The sequence below is a fragment of the Condylura cristata genome, unplaced genomic scaffold (genome assembly GCF_000260355.1).
Source record: "Condylura cristata isolate star-nosed mole 26May11 unplaced genomic scaffold, ConCri1.0 scaffold00024, whole genome shotgun sequence".
Lineage (NCBI taxonomy): Eukaryota > Metazoa > Chordata > Mammalia > Eulipotyphla > Talpidae > Condylura > Condylura cristata.
In genome coordinates this window covers 14535327-14559017 of record NW_004567125.1, presented here as the reverse complement: position 1 = coordinate 14559017, position 23691 = coordinate 14535327, and the positions used below count along the sequence as shown (strand labels likewise).

The following is a 23691-nucleotide window of genomic DNA, read 5'->3' as shown; positions in this document are numbered from 1 at the left end:
TTGTACATTTATTATATGTACAGTTCTGAGGAATACAAAATTTATATAGTAGCACTACCCGATCCTTATGCCATCTCTATAAATTATGACAGGCTGTACTAGCTAAATAAACCAGTAGTTGAGAAACTGAGGCATAAAGCAGCTAAATGACCTGCCCAAGGTAGGCAGAGATTTGATAAAGGCAAATTCAAGTCTTCATAATAGAAAAACAAAAGTTTTCACTGAAAAAAAAAATGTTTCTCATTTCTTCTAGGGTAGATTCTTTAAAAGCCTAAAAAAAATCAGTTTAAAAACGAAATAAAGTAAAAATATTTTAAAGTAATATATTCTGAGTTTGAAAACTGAAATTTTTGGAGATTAGTTAAGAGTTATCATTTGTAGGTGACAAAATTCTGTTTGGAAATTTTTTGATTTGGAGAGTACAGTGTCTCAGAGGTAGTATGAGGGACAGCAGGTGGTTATCACTCTTTATGCTGAAATCACAACAGTTTCACTTTTATAGTAGAACTTCCACATGAAACTCCACAAGACTTCACAGCTACAAAGAAAAGGAAAACCACTTTTTGAACATCTTTTAATATGTATCTTATATAGCTCATTTGAAACATTATTTGGTATCTTGGAATGATGTTTTAGTTCTCAATTGCCAAGAAATACTGGTAACTAAATATACAATATTCTATGTAGCCTAACAAGAATCAGGCTTCTTCCATTTCCACTAGAAATGTAGATTATTTCTGCAAAAGCGGTTTGATGGCTCAATCAACTTTCCTTACAGAAATCAGGTATTGCAGGTTCATCTTATTTTAATCCTTTTATGAAAGATTCTCTTAAGTGCTATATGAGAAATGAAAAGAGAAAAAAATGGTTGCTAGATAATGCAATATTTCAGAAATTCTACACTCGTAAAATGTCTAGGTTCCTAAATCATATTTGTCTTTCTTAAATATTTTACACTTGAAAGACTTAAATAGGTAAGAATATAGAAATTATTGTTATTGTTACTCAAATTAAGACCTCCCGAGTTTCAAATATTTAACTCTCACTCTGATATTTATAATGTATGTTTTCTTAAATGAAGAATTTTGCTTAAGCTATCTCATTTTCCTAATATTCAAAATTTTAAAGTTGGACAAAGCATGTATATTTTATTAGTTACCCCCTATAACAACACATTAGCTTTTCTAAAAGATTTTAATTACCAGTGTGCTCACCTGACCAGTAAAGACAGCATAAGATATTAAGCAGCACTTTAAGGTAGTCACAGGTTAAACTTACTAGGGTCTCATTTGGGGGCTGTTAAAAGCAAACAATACAGATAAAGCACTTCACCTTGTAGGTGAATGGGAAGACTGAGTGATAGCACTTACGGATTCTAGATCTGGTTCAGGTGGGCAACCTCAGGGGCTCAAGTACATTGTTTAATAATAAAGTAGATAACAGCCTTTTCAGCTTTACAGATGCATATCCATTCAATTTCAGATATAATTTTGTAAGAATGATATGTAGAGTTGAGAAACAGCATTTTATTTCACAAAGACCAATCACCATAAAATTTTCTGACACTAAAAAGAATCAACTTCAACTCTGCAGACATGAAAGACTATCTCAAAATACTTATGTCCACAATGTACATTTCCTGCTATGTACATGCCTTTGCTTTTAAACTTAATTTCATTTTAATAGTTGATTTGTTACCTACTAAATTTCAGTTTTTTAAAAATACCTCTATGTATAGGGACATTTTCTTTTCCTTTTTATTGGTTTTTATGATGTAACGATTTTTACTTCTAAAACACTTGCTTGAGTCCGACATGCAGCACAAAGCTATAGCAAAATCTCACAGTGAAAGTGCTGATTGTAATCTATTAAAACTTTCTGGTTGGCTTTAAATACAGGGAAATATTTTTCTCTAGTTAAAAATAAATCAGAGACATCTTTGCTTGATTAATATCCCCTCCATTAACTTAGTGACATTGAATTAAAAAATAAGTTCCAGAATCACATTTATATTAGCTATTGAAACTTAGTTTATTTCCTCACAATATTACCTAATATGCTTTTGTTACCATAGCACTTAGTGGAACAGATAAAGTGGAAGCTGTCCAGTTCTATCTATGCACAAATTAATTCCAAGTAATGAAATCAGAGTTTTCAAAGTAATAATCGCCCAATTTATTCACTTCTTAGTGTAATGTCAAAGTATGTCACTTCTTACACTTCTTAGAATAATGTCAAAGTAGTAATGTCAAAGTAACGAAGTCAAAGTATTATAGCTTCATCAGTATGAGAATCCAGACATATTCTAATTTCTAAATAAAGATTTATAGTCTCTACCACAATGTTGACTATAGCAGTGCTGGCAAACAGGCCCTAGTGTCTATCTTGACAAAATAAGGTAACAAATTATTCTATGCTAAATCTTTCATTAATTTTTTCAACAGCAATTTATTGATCATCATAAGATTTCTGGCTATAAAAAACTGGATCAGTAAATACTCAGTGCAAAAGACAACAGTACAAATTTGTATTATCAGAGTTTCATAAATTCACTAGGTAAGTATTATAGGCTCTAAATTCACTAGGTAAGTATTATAAGGTAGTTTACTGGTTATGAAACAATGAATATTGCCTCTCTTCAAATGTATTACAGATAAAGTAGTGGGTCATTTTCTACTTTTCCTCCTGACAAAGACTGCTGCTAATCTGTCTCTCTAAACATGTGATGGTAAGTATATGCACCAGACAGTTGCAAGCACATCAGTTTCTTTTTGAGGGGAAAGGAAGCATCTTATTACATGGTAGCAGTGTTAAAAAATCAACTCTACTAGCTAGCTGCTCAAGGACACTTGACATTAATAACCTGAAGCAAGAGGGTCCTTTGAAGAGCCCTCATGAGAAGACTGATCAGAAGTGGAAGGCTGCTGTTGGGAACACGCAGCCAGCTCTTGCTGCCTCTGCTGCTCAGCCTTCTTAAGCCTCAGTTGTTGCAGGCGTTTACGGAGCAAAGCTATCTCAGGCCCCCTTAAAAATTCTGACACAGATAGGAAAAGAAAGTAATGAAATAGAAAATAGTGAGAATTTGATTATACATTAATGAGAGAAGGATATAAGTATAACATGTTTCATAAGGAAGTACTCATGAAAAAGAAATTATAGTCATTAAATTATGAGATTAAACTATACACACACCCCAAATGCTTCTTTTTAATTACGATGAATTAGACACATAGTTCTTTAAGAACAGTAAGGCAACTAAACAGAATGAAAATAAAGCCCTCCATAAGCAAAATATGTAAAAATGAACATTCCTGTCAACACCAAATTTATCTCTTTATAACAAAATGAGATTATGTATTAAAAAATTAATCATCTCTCTAATTAATAGATTAAAAATGACCAATTTCAATCAATAATTAAAATGATGAAAAAGTCATGCATTTGGAAACAATTATTGTAATTAATTAGTGGAGAGTTCTTTAAGGAGAAAGTTATATATTTATCAACTAAATGTTTCTTTTCTATTACAAATGTCATTTTTCTTTTCTAAAGCTCAAAAATATATAATATTTAACATTTTCTTAAACTTTACCTGAAGCAATGACTATATAAAAAGAAATATAATATGAAATTCTACAGAGAGATTTACTGAGTTGGTACTTTGTATAAGGCATTGTTTTAGGCTCGGGATAAATAAAGTATTGAACAAAAAATAGTTATGTGGAGTTTAGGTTCTAAGGAAATCTAAACAGATATAAGTGAAAACACACACATATACACATATGTAAAATACATGTACTATGTATTTGTATATGCCAAGTGGGGATAATAACTATGAAGTAAGTACATGAGGGCAAGGTTACTTAGAAGGGGTTATAGTTTCATGGGTAGTCATCAGGGAAGGCTTTGCTTATAAGATGATTCTTTAACAAAGATCTCAAGGACACGGGAAAAAGCCACAAGGGCATCTGAACAAATAATGTTTCAGGTAGAGGGATCAGGTACAAATGCTCAGAGGAGGAAATGTACTTGGGCATGAGATATATTTTACTGGTAATGTTAAGAACAATTTTTGATGTAGAATGATCCCAAAGTTTTTGGCATAGAGAGCAGGAAAAAGAGAAAATTGCCATTTAATATTATGGTGAAGGTTAAGGAAGAGCAAGCAGAATTCAGAGAAGTAAAGCACTATCAGATGTCCAAGTGGAGAACTTGAGTAAGGACTCTGTAACAGTATAGGTTCAGTATTTGGATGTCACCAATGATGTCACACTAAGCCACCTAAAAATAGTGATGATAGAGAAGAGAGGTATAACAACTGAACTCTGGAAAGAATCTCCTGAGAAGAGGAACACTGAAAAGATGGAGAACTGAGTAAGCAGAACTCCATAGCTGAGTGAAGTGTGCCACTAAGATAGAGCTATTGTATCAAAGACTGCTGATAAAATGAAGAAGATAGTGACTAAGAACTAAGTCCTAGAAATTAAAAGAAAAAAAAGAAGTTAAAAAAAAAAGTTCATTGATGACCTTGGTAAGAACTGTTTTAACGAAGTCATAGGGGACAAAAATTAAGACTATAAAGAGTTTAGGAGACAGGAGAGATAATAAAATTGATACACAAAGCATAAATTCTTTCCAGATAGAATGCTACTAGTGATTAATAGGAAAACTGAATAGTTATTGGTGAGGGAATAAAGAGTCAAAGGAAGTGGATTTTGATTTGGAGATAACATACATTTGTATGCTCAGGGACAATGTTAATTTGGAGGAAGACAAATGGACAAATGGTGATGGACAAATGCAGGATTGATGTTAACTAAACAGAGGAGACGAGTGGCAGGGATAAAAAGAGGAAATGGTTTAGGCATGCACTAAACTCCATCCACTGTAACCAAAGTGAGGCAGGCAGTTTATATGGGTAGAGATGTGGCTACTGCTGATTTGATTATAGCAGTACACAAAACTTCTCCAAGTAACACTGACAGCAAATTATATAAGCCATCAAACAACCTCCTATTTATAAAAATACAAAACAGGTTTGTTGTTTCAGGAATCAACCATGCCAACTTCTTATGACCATACCCTCTATTTATAAAGAGTTTTATTCACTAGTCAAAAGCAGTTAAGATTTAACAAACAAGTATCATTGAAGTCTCTCACTGACAATACTTCCTAGAAAATTCTTCATTGTCAAGTGAGATAGTAGTCACTGACAAATTGTGATGCTCAAGAGCATAGTGCCTTCTTTTTGGGGTATATGTATAAACACACACACCTTAATTATTGTCAGGATAATAGCAGACCTTTTGGCAATCTGTATTATGTGATCATGTTTATCATTTTATACTTCAAAAGAAAATACATAAATGACAAATTTTCTGAGATAGAAAAATCACACAAAAAAATCTATTCACTTTTACTGTTTCAAACCCTTGTATACTACTAATGTTTTATGGGAATACAACAGTTACTACAGTAGACCCACTGAGTGCTATAGAAAATAAGCAACAGACTTTAAAAACAAGGAATGATGCTTTGTAATGTCAATTATTATTATAATATCATGAACCTTTTATTCTATGCTTCCAGTGCTTTTTAAAGAATTCATCTACTTACTTTCGAGGCTTATTGTATAATGGCCTTTTCCCCTTAAGTGAAAAAAAAAATGAAGCTAGGAAAAATAAGTTACCATATAACAAAGAAAGAAAAATATTAGCCAAAAAATTTTAACCAGGAACTCCAGCCTAAACAAAGATACACATCATTTTTTAAAAAAAAAAGTATACCTAACATTCTAAAAAATGGTATACACACATACAATTTATAATGTGAATAACTCCTTAGAGAACTAGTTTTTGTTAACATAAGCCAAAATGGAAAGTGAATACTATGAGCACCTACGGGCTGAATTTTAAAAACAACAGAAAAATCCTCAGCAATGTGTCAGCAACTACTAATAGGTAATTTGCAGTTTCATGTCCTGAAACTATTAATCTTTCCTTGTTTTCCTGTGAGAGTCCAGGCAGGTTTCCCCAATCACTTACTTTCCACTATGATATGAGAATAAACTACAATTGACCCAAGAGAGATGAAACTGGTTCTACTCTCATGTTCTGATTCTCTAATATCAGGTTCTTTTATACTGAACACTAGGTTATTTTTAATATCTAACCTAATATATATACTGTATTTCAAACCCAATCCATCTGTCTTCCACTACCATCTTGTTTCCTGTCCAGGTTATTTTTGTGTATTTTTCCCCTAGAGTGGTCCATCCTTCACTGACTTACAAGTACCTCTGGCTTCTTCTTTAGTTTCCCCAAGTGACCATTAACCTAACATCTCTATTTGTTCTTGATTTATCAATATTAACACCATTACTTAGTCTGACTAGGCTTTGACACCCACTAGAAATCATGACTTAGATATTTAGGCTTTGAAATGTTTACTTTGATATGCCATACAAGTGTTCTTATTTCCCTAGCAATTTTTCTACAGAGATCAATGTAACTATGAAGACTTTGAATAGAACTAAATAAATACATAGTTCATTGTAAACCAGCAGGAATTCATACATAGGCCACATCAAATACCATCTTAGCCTCATGGTACAAGTGGCCTATCTTACTAGAGACATGGGTCCATCAGGTGACTTACTACTCAAAATATGCAGCTCAAACTAAATTTGCTATATTCCCTTATCTTCATCCAAGCCAAAGAAAACACTTTCTCTATTCATATTCTTTAGTTTAGATAAAACTAAGACCAAAGGAAAAGATTCAACTATTGCATGTGGCGATTACCACCTCATTTAACACTCTAATTATAAGAAATTTTTCACCATAGGAAAAAAACTACAAATAGCATAAAAAATGAAGACAATTCTAGACTTAAAAAATTAACTAAAAATGATATCTGAGAGGCATTACTGACAAAAGAAAATACTTTATAGTTACTTTGAAATACTTTTTATAATAACAAAGGTTTCATTTTAACCTGTAGAGTTCTAGTTACAGTCATACTTTTCTGTTTTTAAATAATCTTACAAGTACATTTTAAAAAGCACAATCTTCTGTTAAATGTTCAGGAAAAGACCATGACTAGTATAAGTATAAAAATATCTGATTAAATTCTGGGTTATATACATAAATTACTATAAATATAAAAATATCTGATTAAATTCTGGGTTATATACATACTCATGGCTTCAAATGATCTTGTAAAGTAAAATTTAAGGATACAAAAGGCAAAGTAAAAAAGACCAATACCTTAAAAATTCTAACCGATTTCAAATTCTAGTTGATTTAGCCATATCACCGAAGCCAATTTTGTTTTCCCTCTGTATCACAATTTTCTTCAGGTAATGTATTTTGTATACTCACCTTACTGTGGCCTCATTTTACTTTTTTCTTATTCTTAGTTCTGTGTCCTGATTTCATCATTTATGAAAATGATTTTTTAAAAGTATTTCTATAAAGTACCTTAAATATTTTAGGAAAAATATTAATCTCGTGTGGTCTGTTCAGCTAAGGGCAAACAGTGGATCCAGAAAATCTAACTTCGTTCCCATCAGATATTCAGAGCTTACTTGAAACATTTAGAATGAATGAAATGGGCTGAAAGTATAGACAAAAATATAAGTAAGTCCTGCAGAGCCTAAACTAGTTTATAGATAACGGATGCACTTTTCAGGAAGCAAACAGGGCTGTATAGAAGAGAATTAAATTTTAAGGAGTGTAGGGAAGGTAGACAAATTTTGAAAAAGCCTCCCCCAAAAAGTTACCTATATGACAATCACAGGGAAGAACTTCTCAAGTTAAACGCAAGGTTTCAAATCAGGTAGAGGCAGAAGAGAACTTGGAACATTCAAGGAAACCAGTGTAGTGAATGCAATAATGATTATTAGAAGGTGGAAAAAATGGCATGAAATCAGAATTAGGCAACATATGTTTCTTAGGTCCACAGTAAATTTGGCTTTTCTCTTTTGTTTTATTTCTAAATGCAATTAAAATTCTATGAGAGATTTTAAATGGCAAAATTACATAATCTGATTTAACAATTTAAAAAGTACTCATCTTGGCTGCTGCATGGAGAATACATTGTAAGGAAGTGAGCTATACAGGGAAATCAATTAGCAGATAAGAAATGATGAAGAGGATGAAAGAGTAAATATTTTAGATAATCATCAGGACTTGCAGATGGACCAGGTATGAGACATTAATAAAACAAAGAATCGAGAATACCTTATAGGTTTTTAAAATCACAAATGGCAGGTGGTTTTACAATTTATAAAGCTATACCATGACCAAGAAGGAAGAGATTTGGGGAGGGGAAAGGCAAGAAATTAATTGTGTTACTTTGGGCACAAAATAATGATGACCAAAGATAACCAAAAAGAAGTGTCAAATAAGCAGCTGGAAAGAAGAGTGTAACTGAGAGTAGAAGATTAGATTATCAATATAATTTTGGTTATTAGAGGAGATATTAAAAGCTTTAGAAAACAGATGCAGTCACCCAAGGAAAAAGTATTTGTAAAGAAAGGAGCACAGACTAAAAGTTTCTACTAAAACATTCAGATATTGATGAATAGGAAACATCAACAATCCACTGAAAAATCTGAAAAAGAGTTAATAATGAGAATCAATTCACAAAAGCAGTCTTAGATGCCATTTAAGTGAAGTGTTTCAAGAAACGAATGGTAGATAGTGTTAACTGCAACTAGGTCAAAAAAAAAAAAACTATTGTAAAAGAGAAATGTACTACTTTATATTTGTCAAATGTAAGTCACTGATGTTTCTGACAAAAAGTTTCAGTGAAAAGGGGGTTGAAAGGCATATTGGAGTTGGTTGACAAAAAATTAAAACTGGAGATTATCTGTGGGTAACTTTCTGAATAATTACAAAAGAAGCTAGAGGGAAATGCAGAATAATTGAGAAAGGACATTTAAGACAGGTAGTAACAATAGAGCATGTTTGAGGACAAAAGGAACAATGCAGGAGAAGAAGCAAGTCCTCAGGAAGTCTGAGGCAATGGGAACTTCACTGTCTAACATTTGATATATTAAAGCAAACATTTCTTCCCAAAATTTGTCTGCTTCTCACAATGGAAGTATAGCTACTGGAAGATTAGGAGATTCAAAGTAGGAAAATGGGTTTTTTTGCCCATTGTGAATGAGAGAAGGTGAATCAGCCGGTGGGTGAGAGAAAGATAAAAGGGAAAATTAAAAGTCTAAGCGACGTGAAGGTCTGAAAAAACATTTTTTTCTAGCAGTTGAGCAACTGTTGAAAGATCACTCTAACAATGTCGAAGACCTACTGAAATCTGTGATCATGACCTTGTTGACTATCATTAACTCAGTTGACTAGGAGCAGCTAAATAATAAGATTCAATCAGAGATATAGTTTTAGCAAGCAAGTTTTCACATTCACAGAGTTTCTTTACTATGTCCCGGCAACAGTGACAGACAAAATGCAAGGGTCATGAAGGAAAGCATAAATATTTACATGAGATATCCACAACAAGCCAAGAAGATATTTTTTTCATTTTCTCTTGCTCTTTGCAGGGCAATAATACAAATCATGGCTCTAAGATGATACTCCCCACATGGACAATTCCCACTAGTCAAATCCTATCTGACTCAGAAATGCAAGAGATTGGAAAATAACCAACACAGAGGACAAAAAAACCTTTAAGTCTGTAGTACTAAAAAGCTGGTCTCTGGGATAATGAAGACCTATTGTCAAAGCAATTCCAGACATAACCTTCAGATGTTACATCAACATCAAATCATTTCCCTATCTTGGCAACTTGGAAATATTCTTATTTTCCATAGTTTAATCAACCAAGAATTTTAATTATTAAAATTCTTTTAATAATCTGCACTTAAAATTATTGCTTTGAAAAATTTATAGGCAAAGATGCCAAGTAATGTTCAAATAACGATCACACAATCACAATGATTTTTTCCCTATTTCAATGATTCAAGTGACTATACTGAAATACTAACAAGTGAGTTAGCCATTTGAAATGCAGTATTAAAATGTGTTAAATGCCTACAACGAAAATGAAAATTGAACCCCCAAACTAAATACTCAGAAATATATTTAAGAAACAACTGGAATTAGTTGAGATTTAGTGGAAACATGAATGTGGAAAGTGAGTCCTGTTGTTTTCCTGGTAACTTATAATTGATCAAAATTTAAGATTATTTCCAGCAATGCTATCATTTGCAAAATCTTGCTTTTATCAATCTTAGTTGATCTGGAAAGCAAACATTGAACTGATTTTCTCCCTATTCCCCCAACCCTCCAAAATATTTTACTTTTACCTAAATTCAAATGTGGCATCAGATTATAGAAACCTGCTTTTATACCTCAGTTTTATCATTATCATAGATAAATTGTACACAAGTGCTAAGTTACATAATTGGCTCTGGCTTCTATTCCCAAAGAAACATAAAATGATTACCAAAAATGTAATATACTGATAAAAAGAGTGCTTAATTTTAAACATCCCATATTTGGAGATCTGGTATCAGATTCCAGAAAAGCAAGAACAAAGTGACAGCTTGGCAGTTAAGCTGTTGGGAATATTTTTTGTAGGTTTAGCTATGGCCTATATCTAGCTAGCTGCGTCTCTAGTTGCTAATATTCTGGTTATATGTTGTGTAAAACATTTCCATAAAAGAATCCAAAGAAAAATATGAATAAACATCTTACTGATTATTATACTACAGTAAACATTATAATGTATAATTTATTATGTAATGTGTACATGATATATCACATGTATATAGTCAAAGTACCAAGAAGATTATCTGCTGAAAATTACAGTCATAATGACTAGTACATTCCATAGTTGGGGAGAAGAGAAAGTTAAACATGAGCAGTAATAATATTCAGAAAAACGGTATTTCAAAAGATTTTAAGAGCTGATTTTTTCACTAACATTAAGTACTAAGAAGACAAATATTTATTAAAACAATATATGAAATCATTCTTTTGGCTAAATTGTTGGTGACAAATGTACCACACAGAATGTATTAAATGTATTTTATGATTTGAAAATAAATAAAAAATACAAACACAAAAATAACTAATAATAATTAAAGCTATATTCTTACTATTACTTTCAAGACAGGCTTACAACCAAATAAATCTAGAGAGATATTTTGATCTATAATGGTCTATAATTTTAAGTCTAAAATTACCAGCTGCTGGTGCTTACATATTTTTAAAGAACTACCTTATAGAAATTTAAGATTCCTGTTATTTGTTAAAATTCATGCAAGTTAAGCACACTTGAATTTTGTATTTCAGTTCCATGTCCACATATATATATATATATATATGTCATCTGGATCACTATTCCAGCAAGAAGGTGATGTGCATACATATTACCATACTAGCCCTATAAGAAGTGTTCATTATCATATTAGCCCTAAAAGAAGTGTTCACCATCAGGTGAACCACAGCCTATTTAAAGAGTAGCATCCTCACCAGACTGATGATGTGTATGGTGTCCAGAAGCCTCAACGGACTGCCTTTGTTCCCTGTCTGGAGAAGGAAGCATGGAAGTAGAATGAGGACTTTCTGCAGTTGATATTGAATGATCTTGAGCTGATGGAGAGGATGTAGAAGGCTGAAGAAACTGTTCAGCAGGAGCATCTACTTCCATTGCCATTTCACCCACTTCCAAATCAGTGTTTGATGGCACCGTAGGAAGAGTTGAAGCATCAGACTGACTCGTTCCACCTTCAAAAAGTACATGTTGATGTAAATTCAACTACTAAGCACTTTCTAAAGCCAACTACTCTAAAGAGATGTTTATACATAAGCACTGGCAAGTGTGCACACACCAAAATTTGTGACTGCAGGATATCAAACCAAATAACCTAATTAATCTACCTATAGCACGTTAGTCTTTACTAAAATAATCTTTCAAATAAAATGTTAAATATGGTAGTCATTTAGAAAACAACTACTTCCTTAAATTTGAAAATGATGATTCTAGTTTAGTAGTTGGACCATAGGGCTAATTTATATCAATATATTTCTGCTGCATAACTATGTCCTTGAAAAAATAAAAATATTGTCAAGAGTAAAGCTACAAATTGGCCAAAACAAGATTAAGTTCCTGGTTTTCATTTCATTGATGGTAATGATTCAAGCACTAAGTTAAAACAATGTAGCCATGAATTCAAACAGCTTGAATATTTATCTCCTGCGTGTCATACTATCTGTAAAGGAATCATTTAGAGGACTCAATAAATATAAAACTTTCCTGATTTTGTTTCAAATTTGATGTTATTAAGAGAAAAATGGAATAGCCTGATTCAGGCCATATCTTACAAAACAGAACTACCATAAATATGAAGTATTTTGTTTTAAGCACCATGATTAAAATATCTTAAGTTTAAATATAAGTACAATTTTAATAAGTCTTAAGCAAATCCACACTTAAATTTTTTTAATAATTATTTGAACTGTGGATAATTGATACACAGGTATTCATAACAATCATTTATGCATGAAATTCAATCAAATTTAGGTTTGTTTTTTAAATTTTTTTTTTTAATTTTTGCATAGAAGTGGAGTATAGACCACAGGTGTGGGAGGTGAGACAGAGATAGAGTGAGGAGCAGAACAGGCAGACTTATTGAAATACACTGCGAAGGGGAGCTGCAGGTGAGACAGGTCTGCTGTGCCATATGTGGGCCAGCTCCTTGGCTGGGGATCCAATTTAGGCTACAGCCTTGATAGCGCTGAGACTTAACTCCTAAGCCACGAGGGTGTCCTTCATGTTAGGTTTTAAAACATGTATAATTTAACTATTATACTCTTCAAGTTTTATAGAACTAAGTAACTTGCTGAAGACTACAAAACTGGAAAGGAGTGAACTAAGATATTTAAATAGGTCAGTTATCAGAAACAGTAATTACTAACCAAGGCACATAGAAACTAAAAGGGTTAAGTAGTCAATTATATAAATCCACAGACTTTTACATATTTTCATTTTCAGGATACATTACAAACAGGACTTAAAATCAAAAGAATGTCAGACTTTTAAAAAAGTAAAAAAATAAAGACTGCTTAATGGAATCTAAAGGGAGAAATTATCCCCAATACCCTTTGCCCTCCACTCCTTCACATGATACACTAAGAATCTTATGATTACTGTAGGTATAAAACAACATAAGTTAGATGATATGAATAAAAGTGACCTCAATAAGCAGATTTTGTCAGCTTCCTGATTAATTAGTAAGAAAAATTACCTCTGGGTCGAGACCTTCCTCGTCCTCTATTGCTTTGTGCAACTTCACTTGCTTCTTCAAACCATCTTGATAACATGTCAGACATCCTCTGCATCAATGACACATTGGGACTTTGCTCTCCTGGACAATGCAGATAGTTAGCAGTGAATTTAATAATAAATAGGCTCTCTTCATGTAAAAACTATTTTTGAAGGCATTTAAAAAGGAAGCAGTTTTTAAAAAATCCGCAAATTGCCTAAATAAATTATGTGAATGTATGTAAATCTATTATAGTTTACACACATTTTGCTATATGTGATACCATCATGAGCTCTTTAAAAAACATGTGAGTTTTCTGTTAAGGACAGTTTGAAATTAGATATGGCATAAAATTAAAATTGCAATAATTCTATGTTATGATTATTTTAAAAATGGAAATTTTAAATTTCACAGAAAGTTGAATTTTCTGTGAAAACAGAATTTTATACTTTATTGTCTTTATTAATGTAGCTTAATATTTCAGTATGTATCATGAAATAATACCAAGGGTAAAATCTTGGAGGATATACTTTTGATCTTAAAAAAGTTCAAATCAATAGAGTAAGATTTTTGTTGCAAAATCATTTGTTGAAATATACACAGACTAATTTACTTTTAAAGCTGCTAGGGTAGTTTCTTATGCTTGTCAAAGGCAGCAGATTGTGGGGATTTGGGGGAATTATGTGTTGTTATAAAACTGTCAGGTTAGGACAAAATTTTTCATTCCTCTTCCTAAAGAAAAGTTAAGAATTGTCAGGCACTGGACACTTTTACATTTTCAATGAGAATGTAAAATAGTGCAATTTTTTTGAGCTATGGAGGCAATTTGATAGGTATGTTAGAATAGATATGCATGGGTATTTGTTGCAGCATAACTGACAGCGAAAAAGTTAGAAACAAGTTAAAATGTTAATTTTTAAGTATCACCTTTCAAAGGGACTGACTAAAAATGATGTAAAAATAAACTATTATATTATTTTAAAAAAAGGGGGGGGGCTGACTAAACAAAGTATAGTTACCATCACGTTCTCGTTCACTCTCAGGCCTTGCTCGGGGTCCAGTATCTGACCAATCTCCACGAAGTCTCAAACGCTTCACTGGAGGTTGTCGTAACTAAAACATGAGGAGATAAGTCACTTGTTCAACTCTTAAAAAATATTATCAGTCTAACAGATTCTTTCCATCCCCTCACTTTCTTTATTGAATATTCAAGTGAAATGCTTAATCAAAATATGAAAGACATAAGGAAACATTTTGCATATTCTGCAGCATTCATAGTGATGATAAATATCTATTGATACTGAACAGACTACATTTAATATCTTCTACCTAACAAACATGCATGCAACTCTGAGGTTCTTATTTTCCAATCAAAATCAATCATTCACTCCTTTGATCTACTTAATAAAACACAATACTTAATAAGTTCATTCATTCATTCATCTCTACTTCCATTTAACTAAAAATTGAGAGTAAGAGCACAATTATTTGTCACAACTATCCTTGATTTTCTAAAGTTTAGTGAAGGGCTTCATGAATAGTATGGACCCAATAAAAAATATATAGTGAACTGAGATATGTCTAAACATTCAGGATTTAGCATGAAATACCAAAAGAGGTGGTGACATTACAGAGATTATTAAATTTCTCCTACGTATACTTCTGAATTGTTTGGTTCATTATAATTAACATGACATACTTTCATTATTTTAGTACATCTTCAGAATTCTTTTTCTTATATCAGTTAACATAGAATTAAAAACATATGTTTAGAAAATGTTCAAGTGTTCATAACTTAGCCTCATTTACTAACTATATCATTCACTACATCATTTAGCTAAGTATTCTATGGTACAAAAAATTAAAATTTTTGTGTTTTTCCAACTCTTTCATTATGTTACAGTTACAAAGTTTGATTGTAATGTAATGGAAGCATGTATCTCAAGAGGAAGTTAAGCTGAAACAAAAAAATTGACAGCAGATAAATTGGAGCTCATAAGTAGCTCCAGCACCCATTGTGTCCTCATTGCTAATTTCCTCATTCAGTTAAATGCAGTTAAAGTCACAAAAAAAAACTCCAAAATAAATCTATTGATTTCTTTTCCCCAATTTTCTAGCTGTCTATTTCTGCAGTTGTAAGAATCAGACAGAGTCTTCAATCTATTACAAAATTGTTGTTCATTAGTACACAAAAATGTGCTGACTAGCAGGAGTTAGTGAAGCAAAAGCCACTGATTTTTAATAAAACATGGGTTAATTTCAAAAGGCATTCAAAAGCCAAAGCATGAAGTGATTAAACACGTTATAAAATTAAACTAAAATGAAAAACGTTGGAGAAAGAAGCTTAACAGTCAAAGATTTTTCTGCTTGCTTTATAATACATCTTATTTCTGGTTTTTGCCTCTCATGAATAAGAAAAGGGTTAACTATTTTAGAATTACCTAAGTGACAGTAAATTATTGAAAATAATAAAATATTGAAATATGTAATGTAATGTATAAAATGTGCATAGTATATATGTGTTGTGTACTTTTTTTAAAGATTTATTTATTTATGCATACAGAACTGGGGTAGAGGTCGAGGTGCAGGGGTGGTAAAAGGACTCACCAGAGAGAGTGGGGAGCAGAACAGGCAGGTCTACAAAGAACACTGCTGAAGGGAGAAGCAGGTGGGTCAGGAGAGGTCTGTGGTACCATGTGGATCACCTCCAGGGCAGGGATCGAACTCATGCTGAAGTGGCTTTAGCTAAATTCACAGTGCTGTGCTTTAACTCGCTGCTCCACCAGGGAGCGCCCTGTATTGTGTACATTTTTAATGTGATATACAAACTTCCAAGAGCATATTTATGTTCATGTACCAGTAATTTGCCTGCTACTATTTATTATTCATATATAAGAACAGCAATCCCACCTTTTCCCAGTTCTGTGTGTATGTGTAAGGGTTGTGTGCATGTATGTTTGTGTTTTATCTGATATTTCATTCACTCACAAAAATAAATTTTGTAAAATGCACCCAGGGATAATATTTGAATGCCACTTATTCATCACTGTGAAACAGGCATAATCAGGAAAGGAGGAGACTGCTTTCCACATGAGAAATAAATGGTAACAGATAAAAATATTGCTGCAAAACATATAAGTAAACATTTAATCTCTTGGAAGTTTATACACCACTTCATTATTTCAATAACCTTTTCTATTGATTTTTCTTATTGCTTAATTACATTAACAAAGTTAGAGAAACATTTTGTTATTAGTATTATCTTTAAAATTTTTTCACTTTTCCTATAGTCTTATCCTTCATTATTTACTAGGCCCTCTTTTTGTTTTGTGTGTGTGGGTTTGTTTTTTTTTTTATGTATATTGCATGCCCCTGTTTTTCAGACTATAAATGCCTTGAAAATTAATTCAATTTTTTTGAAGCCCTACAGGTGTTAACCAAATTAATGTTTTCAAATAAAGAACATGGTTTAGTATAAACTTACCTCTTCTCTTCTCTCTTCTGCAGAAGGAGTTTTAAGTTCTCTTGCTGTATCATCTTTTGGGTCAAAAAGATATATATAATCTGAAGAGTAACTAACAAGAATCTCTTGCCCATCTTCACTGTAACACAGAGATGTTACACGGCAGGACTTATTACTAAGATGGGAAGGGATAAAACGGGCAACCATTCCAGTTGTTCCTCGACCTGCATAATTCCCTAAAAAGAAATAGGAAGTTGACTAAAATTTATAATCTTTTTAAGGAAAAGATTTTAAAAATTGAATCAGAATTATTAAACATGTAATTTAAGGTAGCAAAATAAATCCAGGCTATCATATAGTCTATTTTTAGAAAAGGCTCTTTTTTCAATAGAGAGATTTTACAACAAAAAGAATACTGCATAAAGCCTATACAATAAAATAATATGAAAAATATAATTAATGAACTGAGAATGAAATTGAATCCTTAAAGAAGGCAATGAGGGAGACATAGGAAATTAAAAGACTAGTGGAGGAGCTAAAGAAATCTGGATAAAATATTGATGAAATGGAAGAGTTAATCAATATGCTTGAAGATACAGATATAAAAAGAACAAAAAAAAAGGAAAGAGAAGTATGGAGAAAAAAGAATGAAAAGGCATTGTGAGAACTATCTGATACCATAAGGAAAGGAAATATGAGTTATAGGAATCCTAGGAGATAAGGAGAGAACTAAGAAACTATTTCAGGAGATAATCGAAGAGAATTCCCCAAGGATGAAAAAGGAGATGAAAGTAGACATACAAGACACAGAAGAAACACTGAATTACCACAAGGAAAGGAAACCTACAGCCAGACACATAATAGTAAAGCTTCCAAAATCCAAGACAAAGAAAAAAATAATGAAGCTGACAAGGGGAAAGAAACAAATAACCTACAAAGGAAAGCCAATCAGACTGATGTCTGGGATTACATCAAATTAAAAAGCTTCTGTACAGCAAGAGAGACAGTAACTAAAATAGACACCCTATTGACCGACAAAAAGTTTTGCACATAATACTACTATTAATAAGGGCACATAATACTACTATTAATAAGGGACTGGTCACAAAGATCTACAAAGAGTTGATACAACTTAACAAAAACAAAGTAAATAATCTAATTTTTAAAATGAGTATAAGAGCTAAAAAGACAGTTCTCCAAAGAGGAGATACAAATGACCACAGGTACATGAAAAAATGTTCAACATCACTTGAAATCAGGGAAATGCAAATCAAAACCACAATGAAATACCACCTTATACCAGCTAGAATGGTACATACTAAAAAAATAGGAAACAACAAATGTTGGCAAGGATATGAAGAAAAAGGAACTCTCCTATACTGCTGGTGGGAATGCAAACTGGTCCAACCACTATGGAAAATTGAGTGGAGGTTCCTCAAACTACTAAAAATGGAGCTTCCATATGACCCAGCAATTCCACTCCTAGGAATCTACCTAAGGGACATAAAAACATGAGTTCAAAAGGATACCTGCACCCCTATGTTTACTGAAGAACTATTTACAGTAGGTAAGATATAGACACAACCTAAGTGCCCAAAAATAGATGACTGAATCACGAAGATGTGGTACATATACCCAATGGAATACTATTCAGCAATCAAAATAGATAAATTTATGCCATTGGCAACAACATGGATGGAGCTGGAAGGGATTATGCTCAGTGAAATAAACCAGGAAAAAAAGGGGAACCAAATAAAATCAGGGAAAAAAAGAATTATAATAACTTTAAAAAAAATTAATAGGTAACTATTAATCAAATATACTTGGCAGTGTAGGAGGGAGAGGGATCAAAATAGGGAAGAAAAGAACATAAGGGAAAATATGTAGTGTAGTACATTTGACCTATGGTGGTAAACTTGTGGTGGGATTTATGGGGACTACACCTGAGAGGAGAAAGCATGAATTGTACAAAAAAAAAAAAGAATGATGTCAAAAAAAAAAATACACACACACATATACACACACACACACATCTAAATATGTATATATATATATAATCATACATTTTTAAAAATTCACCTTCTATTTTCTTTAACATGTACCTGCTTACCTGTAGCTCTTGTGCCCAGCATTCGCCGATCATATATTCGTACTGAGCTATCAGAACAACCAACAGAAAGATAGTATGGTATTGGTGGACAAATAGCTACAGATGTGGCAGCACGCCGGCAGTTAATTAAAATATCCTACAAAGTATAAAATACACTCAGTTACACAGAGCTTAATAGTAGAGCTGATGCAATATTTAAAACTTTTCCCCTTCAATTAAAAGAAAATAATCTTTCTCAGGAATCTTAATATAATTATTGCGACAAAGGGGTAAACAACAGCAATATTATTTTACTTTTCAAGTTTCTATTAAAGTGTTAAGCTTGTGTTATAGCTTGGTTTATGTGAAACCAAATTAAACATACTCAACCAACACTCTTCCTCAGCAGTATATAACTCTAAGGAAAATCCTGGATTTATTTAGCTTACTAAATAAACAAATTGTTACCCAATTGCAAAACTGACTTCTACTACACTACATAGTCTTCTTAGTGAAGAATCAAAATTTTGAAAAACATCTGAAATTACTAAAGTTTAGAGACTTTAGAAATAACCAATTTTGAAGTAATGCAAAATACAATCTGAACAGTAAAAGATATAAAACACTAAACAACATACTATATCAGCATCAAAAACAAGCTGATAATCATTCAAAAAGCTCATTATTTCTATTTAAAATTTAAAATTTTTCAAAACTAGTTATATTTCACATAATGATATAATATATAACTTAAATTACTACCATTATGTAACAAGCCACTAAGTCATCCAAATCACGGACAATCCCTATTAGTGGTCCACCGGCAGAAAAGATGAAAGTATCATCACCTTTGTGTACAATTAGGAATGATATTTTATATGGCATTCATAAAATATAACAATATTTTCAGCTAATTTTATATTTTTCTTAAATTATAAAATCTTTCTTCTGGCTCAGAAAAAAAAAATACATTTATACAAATCCTGTAAGAGACAGGTTTTACTACCATGTCACTAATCTCAATAGAAACACTATAAAATATAGGAGCTATCATCCCAAAGATATTGTTAAGATTTTCTGTTAATTCTCTAATATTTTATCTTACTCTAACACTTCACTCCTCTCAGTATTGCTATGTTGTAAAGTTAGATTTACCTTGTTTTACATGAACTAACCTCCAGACATTATTTCTATTTCATAGAACTAATTCACCAAATGCCTTTCATAATCTTAAGAATTACCCTATTTACCATTTTTTTCTTTATGACCTACTTACAGTCATTTTTAGAAGTAAAGAAGTCAAGTTTTATTGGGCTCTCCCTGGTAGCATCACCAGTTAAGGCGCAGCACTGCAGGTGAGCCACAGAGCCTCAGTTTAGTGTTTGATCCCCAGCTCAAGAGGTGACCCACATGGCTCGGCAGACCTCTCCAGACCCCCCAGCTGCTACCCTCAGTAGTGTATTTCATTAATCTGGCTGTTGTGCTCCCCACTCTGTCTCTGGTAAATCCTCTCACTGCCCCTACACCTCTGGCCTACATCCCAGTTCTGTATGCATAAATAAACAAATATTTTTTAAAAATTAAGTTTTATTAAGAAAATGTTAAAATGTTCTTATTTCTTATTAGTCTTTACAGGAATTTTTGGTTATAAAAGCACAAATCCTACACAATATACCACATTGTACACTTAAATGTAGCTGAAAAGAATGTAGCATAACAGATTTTATTGCCTACCATTTACTAAGAAATAGGTGTACCAAATTTACCTAACACGCAATCTGATATTTTAAAAACTTAATTTTGCCTTCAGCTCAATGCTTTTCTAATTGCGTATGTGTATATGGATACATTTATATAATACAAAAACTGACTTAACAATAATCACCCATGCAGAGAATGTTAACAATTCATTTAATGAACAAGAACTTAACCTAATATATACTATTTGGCTTCTATGGGGTGAGGGGAGGAGAAAAAAATGTATTTAAGAATATTTTGTTTTGTTTGATACTTAAGAAAAAAGCTACTTTTTCTAATGGATGAAAAGAGAAAACATTTGGTCATTACATTGATTTAGGATTTCTCAAATTTGAAATAGTATAAAAAGTACAAAACTAATAGAGAAGCTATATCTTCAAGGAAGTAAGCTAAAGCTTAGTGAACATGTTGATAAATGTTATTTTATTAAAATAAAAAAGTATGGCATATAATTATTGACTTAAAGAAGAGGGAAGATAAATTGTGGTTTTTCATCACTAATTAATTATAAGACAAAATTCATTGTGTAAGTAAATAGGATATGTTGATAAATTCTTTAGGTTCTTGTAATGCCAGAATATATGCTTAGGGTTTATACAAACTTTCAAATATGTTTGAAATGTATAGTAAAAACATTAAAATGTACAATTAAATATTAACAAATACAATTAAAATTTAGTTTCCTAACTTCACCAGTAACATTTTTATGATTATTAGATATATACTTCTGGGCCCTCCCTGGTGGTGCAGCGGGTTAAAACGCTGCACTAAGAAGCCTAAGCCACTTCTGCATGAGTTCGATCCCTGCCTGCCCCAGAGGAGATCCACATGGCGTGGCAGACCTCTCCTGACCTGCCCGCTGCTCCCCTCAGCAGTGTACTTCATCCATCTGCCTGTTCTGCTCCCCACTCTGTCCTTGGTGAATCCTCTCACCCTCTGCATCTCTGGCCTGTACCCCAGTTCTGTATGAATAAATAAATAAATCTTTAAAAAATAATTTAAAAAATATATACTTCTAAAGATTTTAGAAAGAATTTTTTTAATTCATTTACAATCTCATAGCCCAGATATAATATACTCTTCAATTGTAATTATAATCTTAATTTTTTGCATCATTTGTACAAAACTTTCATACATCTTTGCAATCTTCCTTTGTGCAGCTAGTTTTAATGCGTGTATCAAACCACCGAACAGTTCCATCTTCACCACATGAGAGAAAAGTATAGGGGTCATTGGGTACAGTCATAATCTGAAGAGAAAAACAAAAGTACAGGTAATGGTATTCAACATTTTAGACAAATAACTGAAAAACATTGCTACTATTTTATAAAATGATAAGGTGAAAGCAACCACTTACATATTTCTCACAGTTATTCAAAACAAGCAAAAATAAAATCTTTTTATTTTGAAGTTTAGAATCAAGCAGATTTCAGTTAGAAAGTACTTAAGATTATAAACTTTTTAATAACTTCTGACAAGTTAAACTATTCACAGCCTAATTTTTTATGATTTCTGAATATAAGTTTATACTTGTATTTTAAGTCCATTATAACCTTCCTTCTCTGATAATATTTAAGAAAATTATGGGATGTGATGCTGAATCAATTAAGACTTAGATGGATTTAAAACTGACAAAAAAAATTATTGTGATGGGAATGGTGGTACATGAATGTGCTCGATGTCGCTGAGCTTCACACTTTAAAAATGATTTGAATGGCAAGATTGTTATGTATATTTTACAATAAAAAATTTAGCAATAAAAAATTTTTAGATAAACTTGTATCCTCTTCTGGTTTGTAATAATAACCTTATGAAAGTGAGACCCTCTGTGAAACCTTTTGCCAACAAACTCCATCCTCCCTGTTCCTAGAAGCAGAAACCACTAATAATCGGGTATCTTACATTCCTCTATGTTTTTACATATTCTCATATAATAGAAGATATGTTCTTACATTTTGAAACTGTACATGCAAAGGTGCTCTAATTCATTACTATGAAGGAAATACAAAAAAAAAAATCCTAAGTCAATATCACTATACACCATCAGAATGACTAAAATGAAAAACACCTGATAATATTAGCAGTGGATATTCAAATATATTATACTGGATCTACAATGTTGATATACTATCAAGTGTCCATGAGGTAGAGCAATTGAAACACTTACACATTATTAATGGAAGTATGAAATGACACAACTGCTTTGAAAAACCATGTGTCATTATCTACTAAAGCTGATCATTTGCCTCTCCCGTGACCCACAGGAGTTTAGATTTTATGCTAAAAACAAATAGTGGCTTAAAGGATGAAATGAACAGAAATTATCTTAGTTTACTAGGATGTACTAGGATGTTTACAAAATATGAATCATATTAACTAAATACTTAAAAATTTAAAATCCCAAATATCCACTCAGAGTAGGACCAGAATTGTGATCTATTCTTAAAATAAAATACTCAGGTTTCAGCAAGGATGAAAAACACATTATTCTTAAATTACATAAAGCCAGCAATAAAGAACAGAAAACTTCTTGCCAAAATCTAGGCAAGCCAGAAGATAATGGTGCAAGATTTTTAAAGTTCTAAAAGAAAAAAATAAACTGCCCAACTGGAATTCTATACCCATAGATAAAGGTTTCTAAACAAATTAAACACTTTTTCAGATATCAAAAAGTAAAAATGATTATTTGCGTAGCAGTCAGCGAAGAACATCTCCCTGCCTAACTATGACCTGCTACTCAGTTTTGTAAATAAGAACTTAAAACACAGCCACACCCAGTTATTTACATATGGCTATGTCAACTTTTTTTTATAAAATGGCAGTCTTTTTTTGATGAAACAAAGATTACTTGGCTTATAAAGTCTAAAATATGTACTATTTGGTCTTTTACAGGATAATTGCCTAGATTCCTGTACCAAAACAATATGAAATTTATATTTTGATTGTCTAGAAATAAAATGTCTTTAATATAACCAACTTTAAATACAGACATAGCTAGACTGAAAGTAAAAAATAACCCTTGTAACTTTAATAACGAGGAAGTTAGATTTGCAATATAAATAGCAAGTACCAAAGCAAAGGCTATTAATG

At 32.0% G+C, this 23691-nt stretch overlaps 1 protein-coding gene across 3 annotated transcripts in view; it reads right to left on the bottom strand.

Annotated features, from left to right (window-relative positions):
* DCAF6 (DDB1 and CUL4 associated factor 6) overlaps positions 1 to 23691 on the bottom strand; it is an 88782-nt gene that overhangs the window by 39052 nt on the left and 26039 nt on the right. For 2 of the 3 annotated variants that reach the window (XM_012728992.1, XM_012728993.1), the window contains exons 5-10: positions 21737 to 21850; positions 18865 to 19000; positions 16776 to 16990; positions 14311 to 14404; positions 13274 to 13393; positions 11499 to 11753 (exon numbers count right to left, since the gene is read on the bottom strand). In XM_012728992.1, coding sequence (XP_012584446.1) covers positions 11499 to 11753; positions 13274 to 13393; positions 14311 to 14404; positions 16776 to 16990; positions 18865 to 19000; positions 21737 to 21850 — 934 coding nt within the window. Of the gene's footprint in view, positions 1 to 2863; positions 3035 to 11498; positions 11754 to 13273; positions 13394 to 14310; positions 14405 to 16775; positions 16991 to 18864; positions 19001 to 21736; positions 21851 to 23691 lie in introns of all 3 variants that reach the window. The other variant, XM_012728994.1, reaches the window with a different exon arrangement.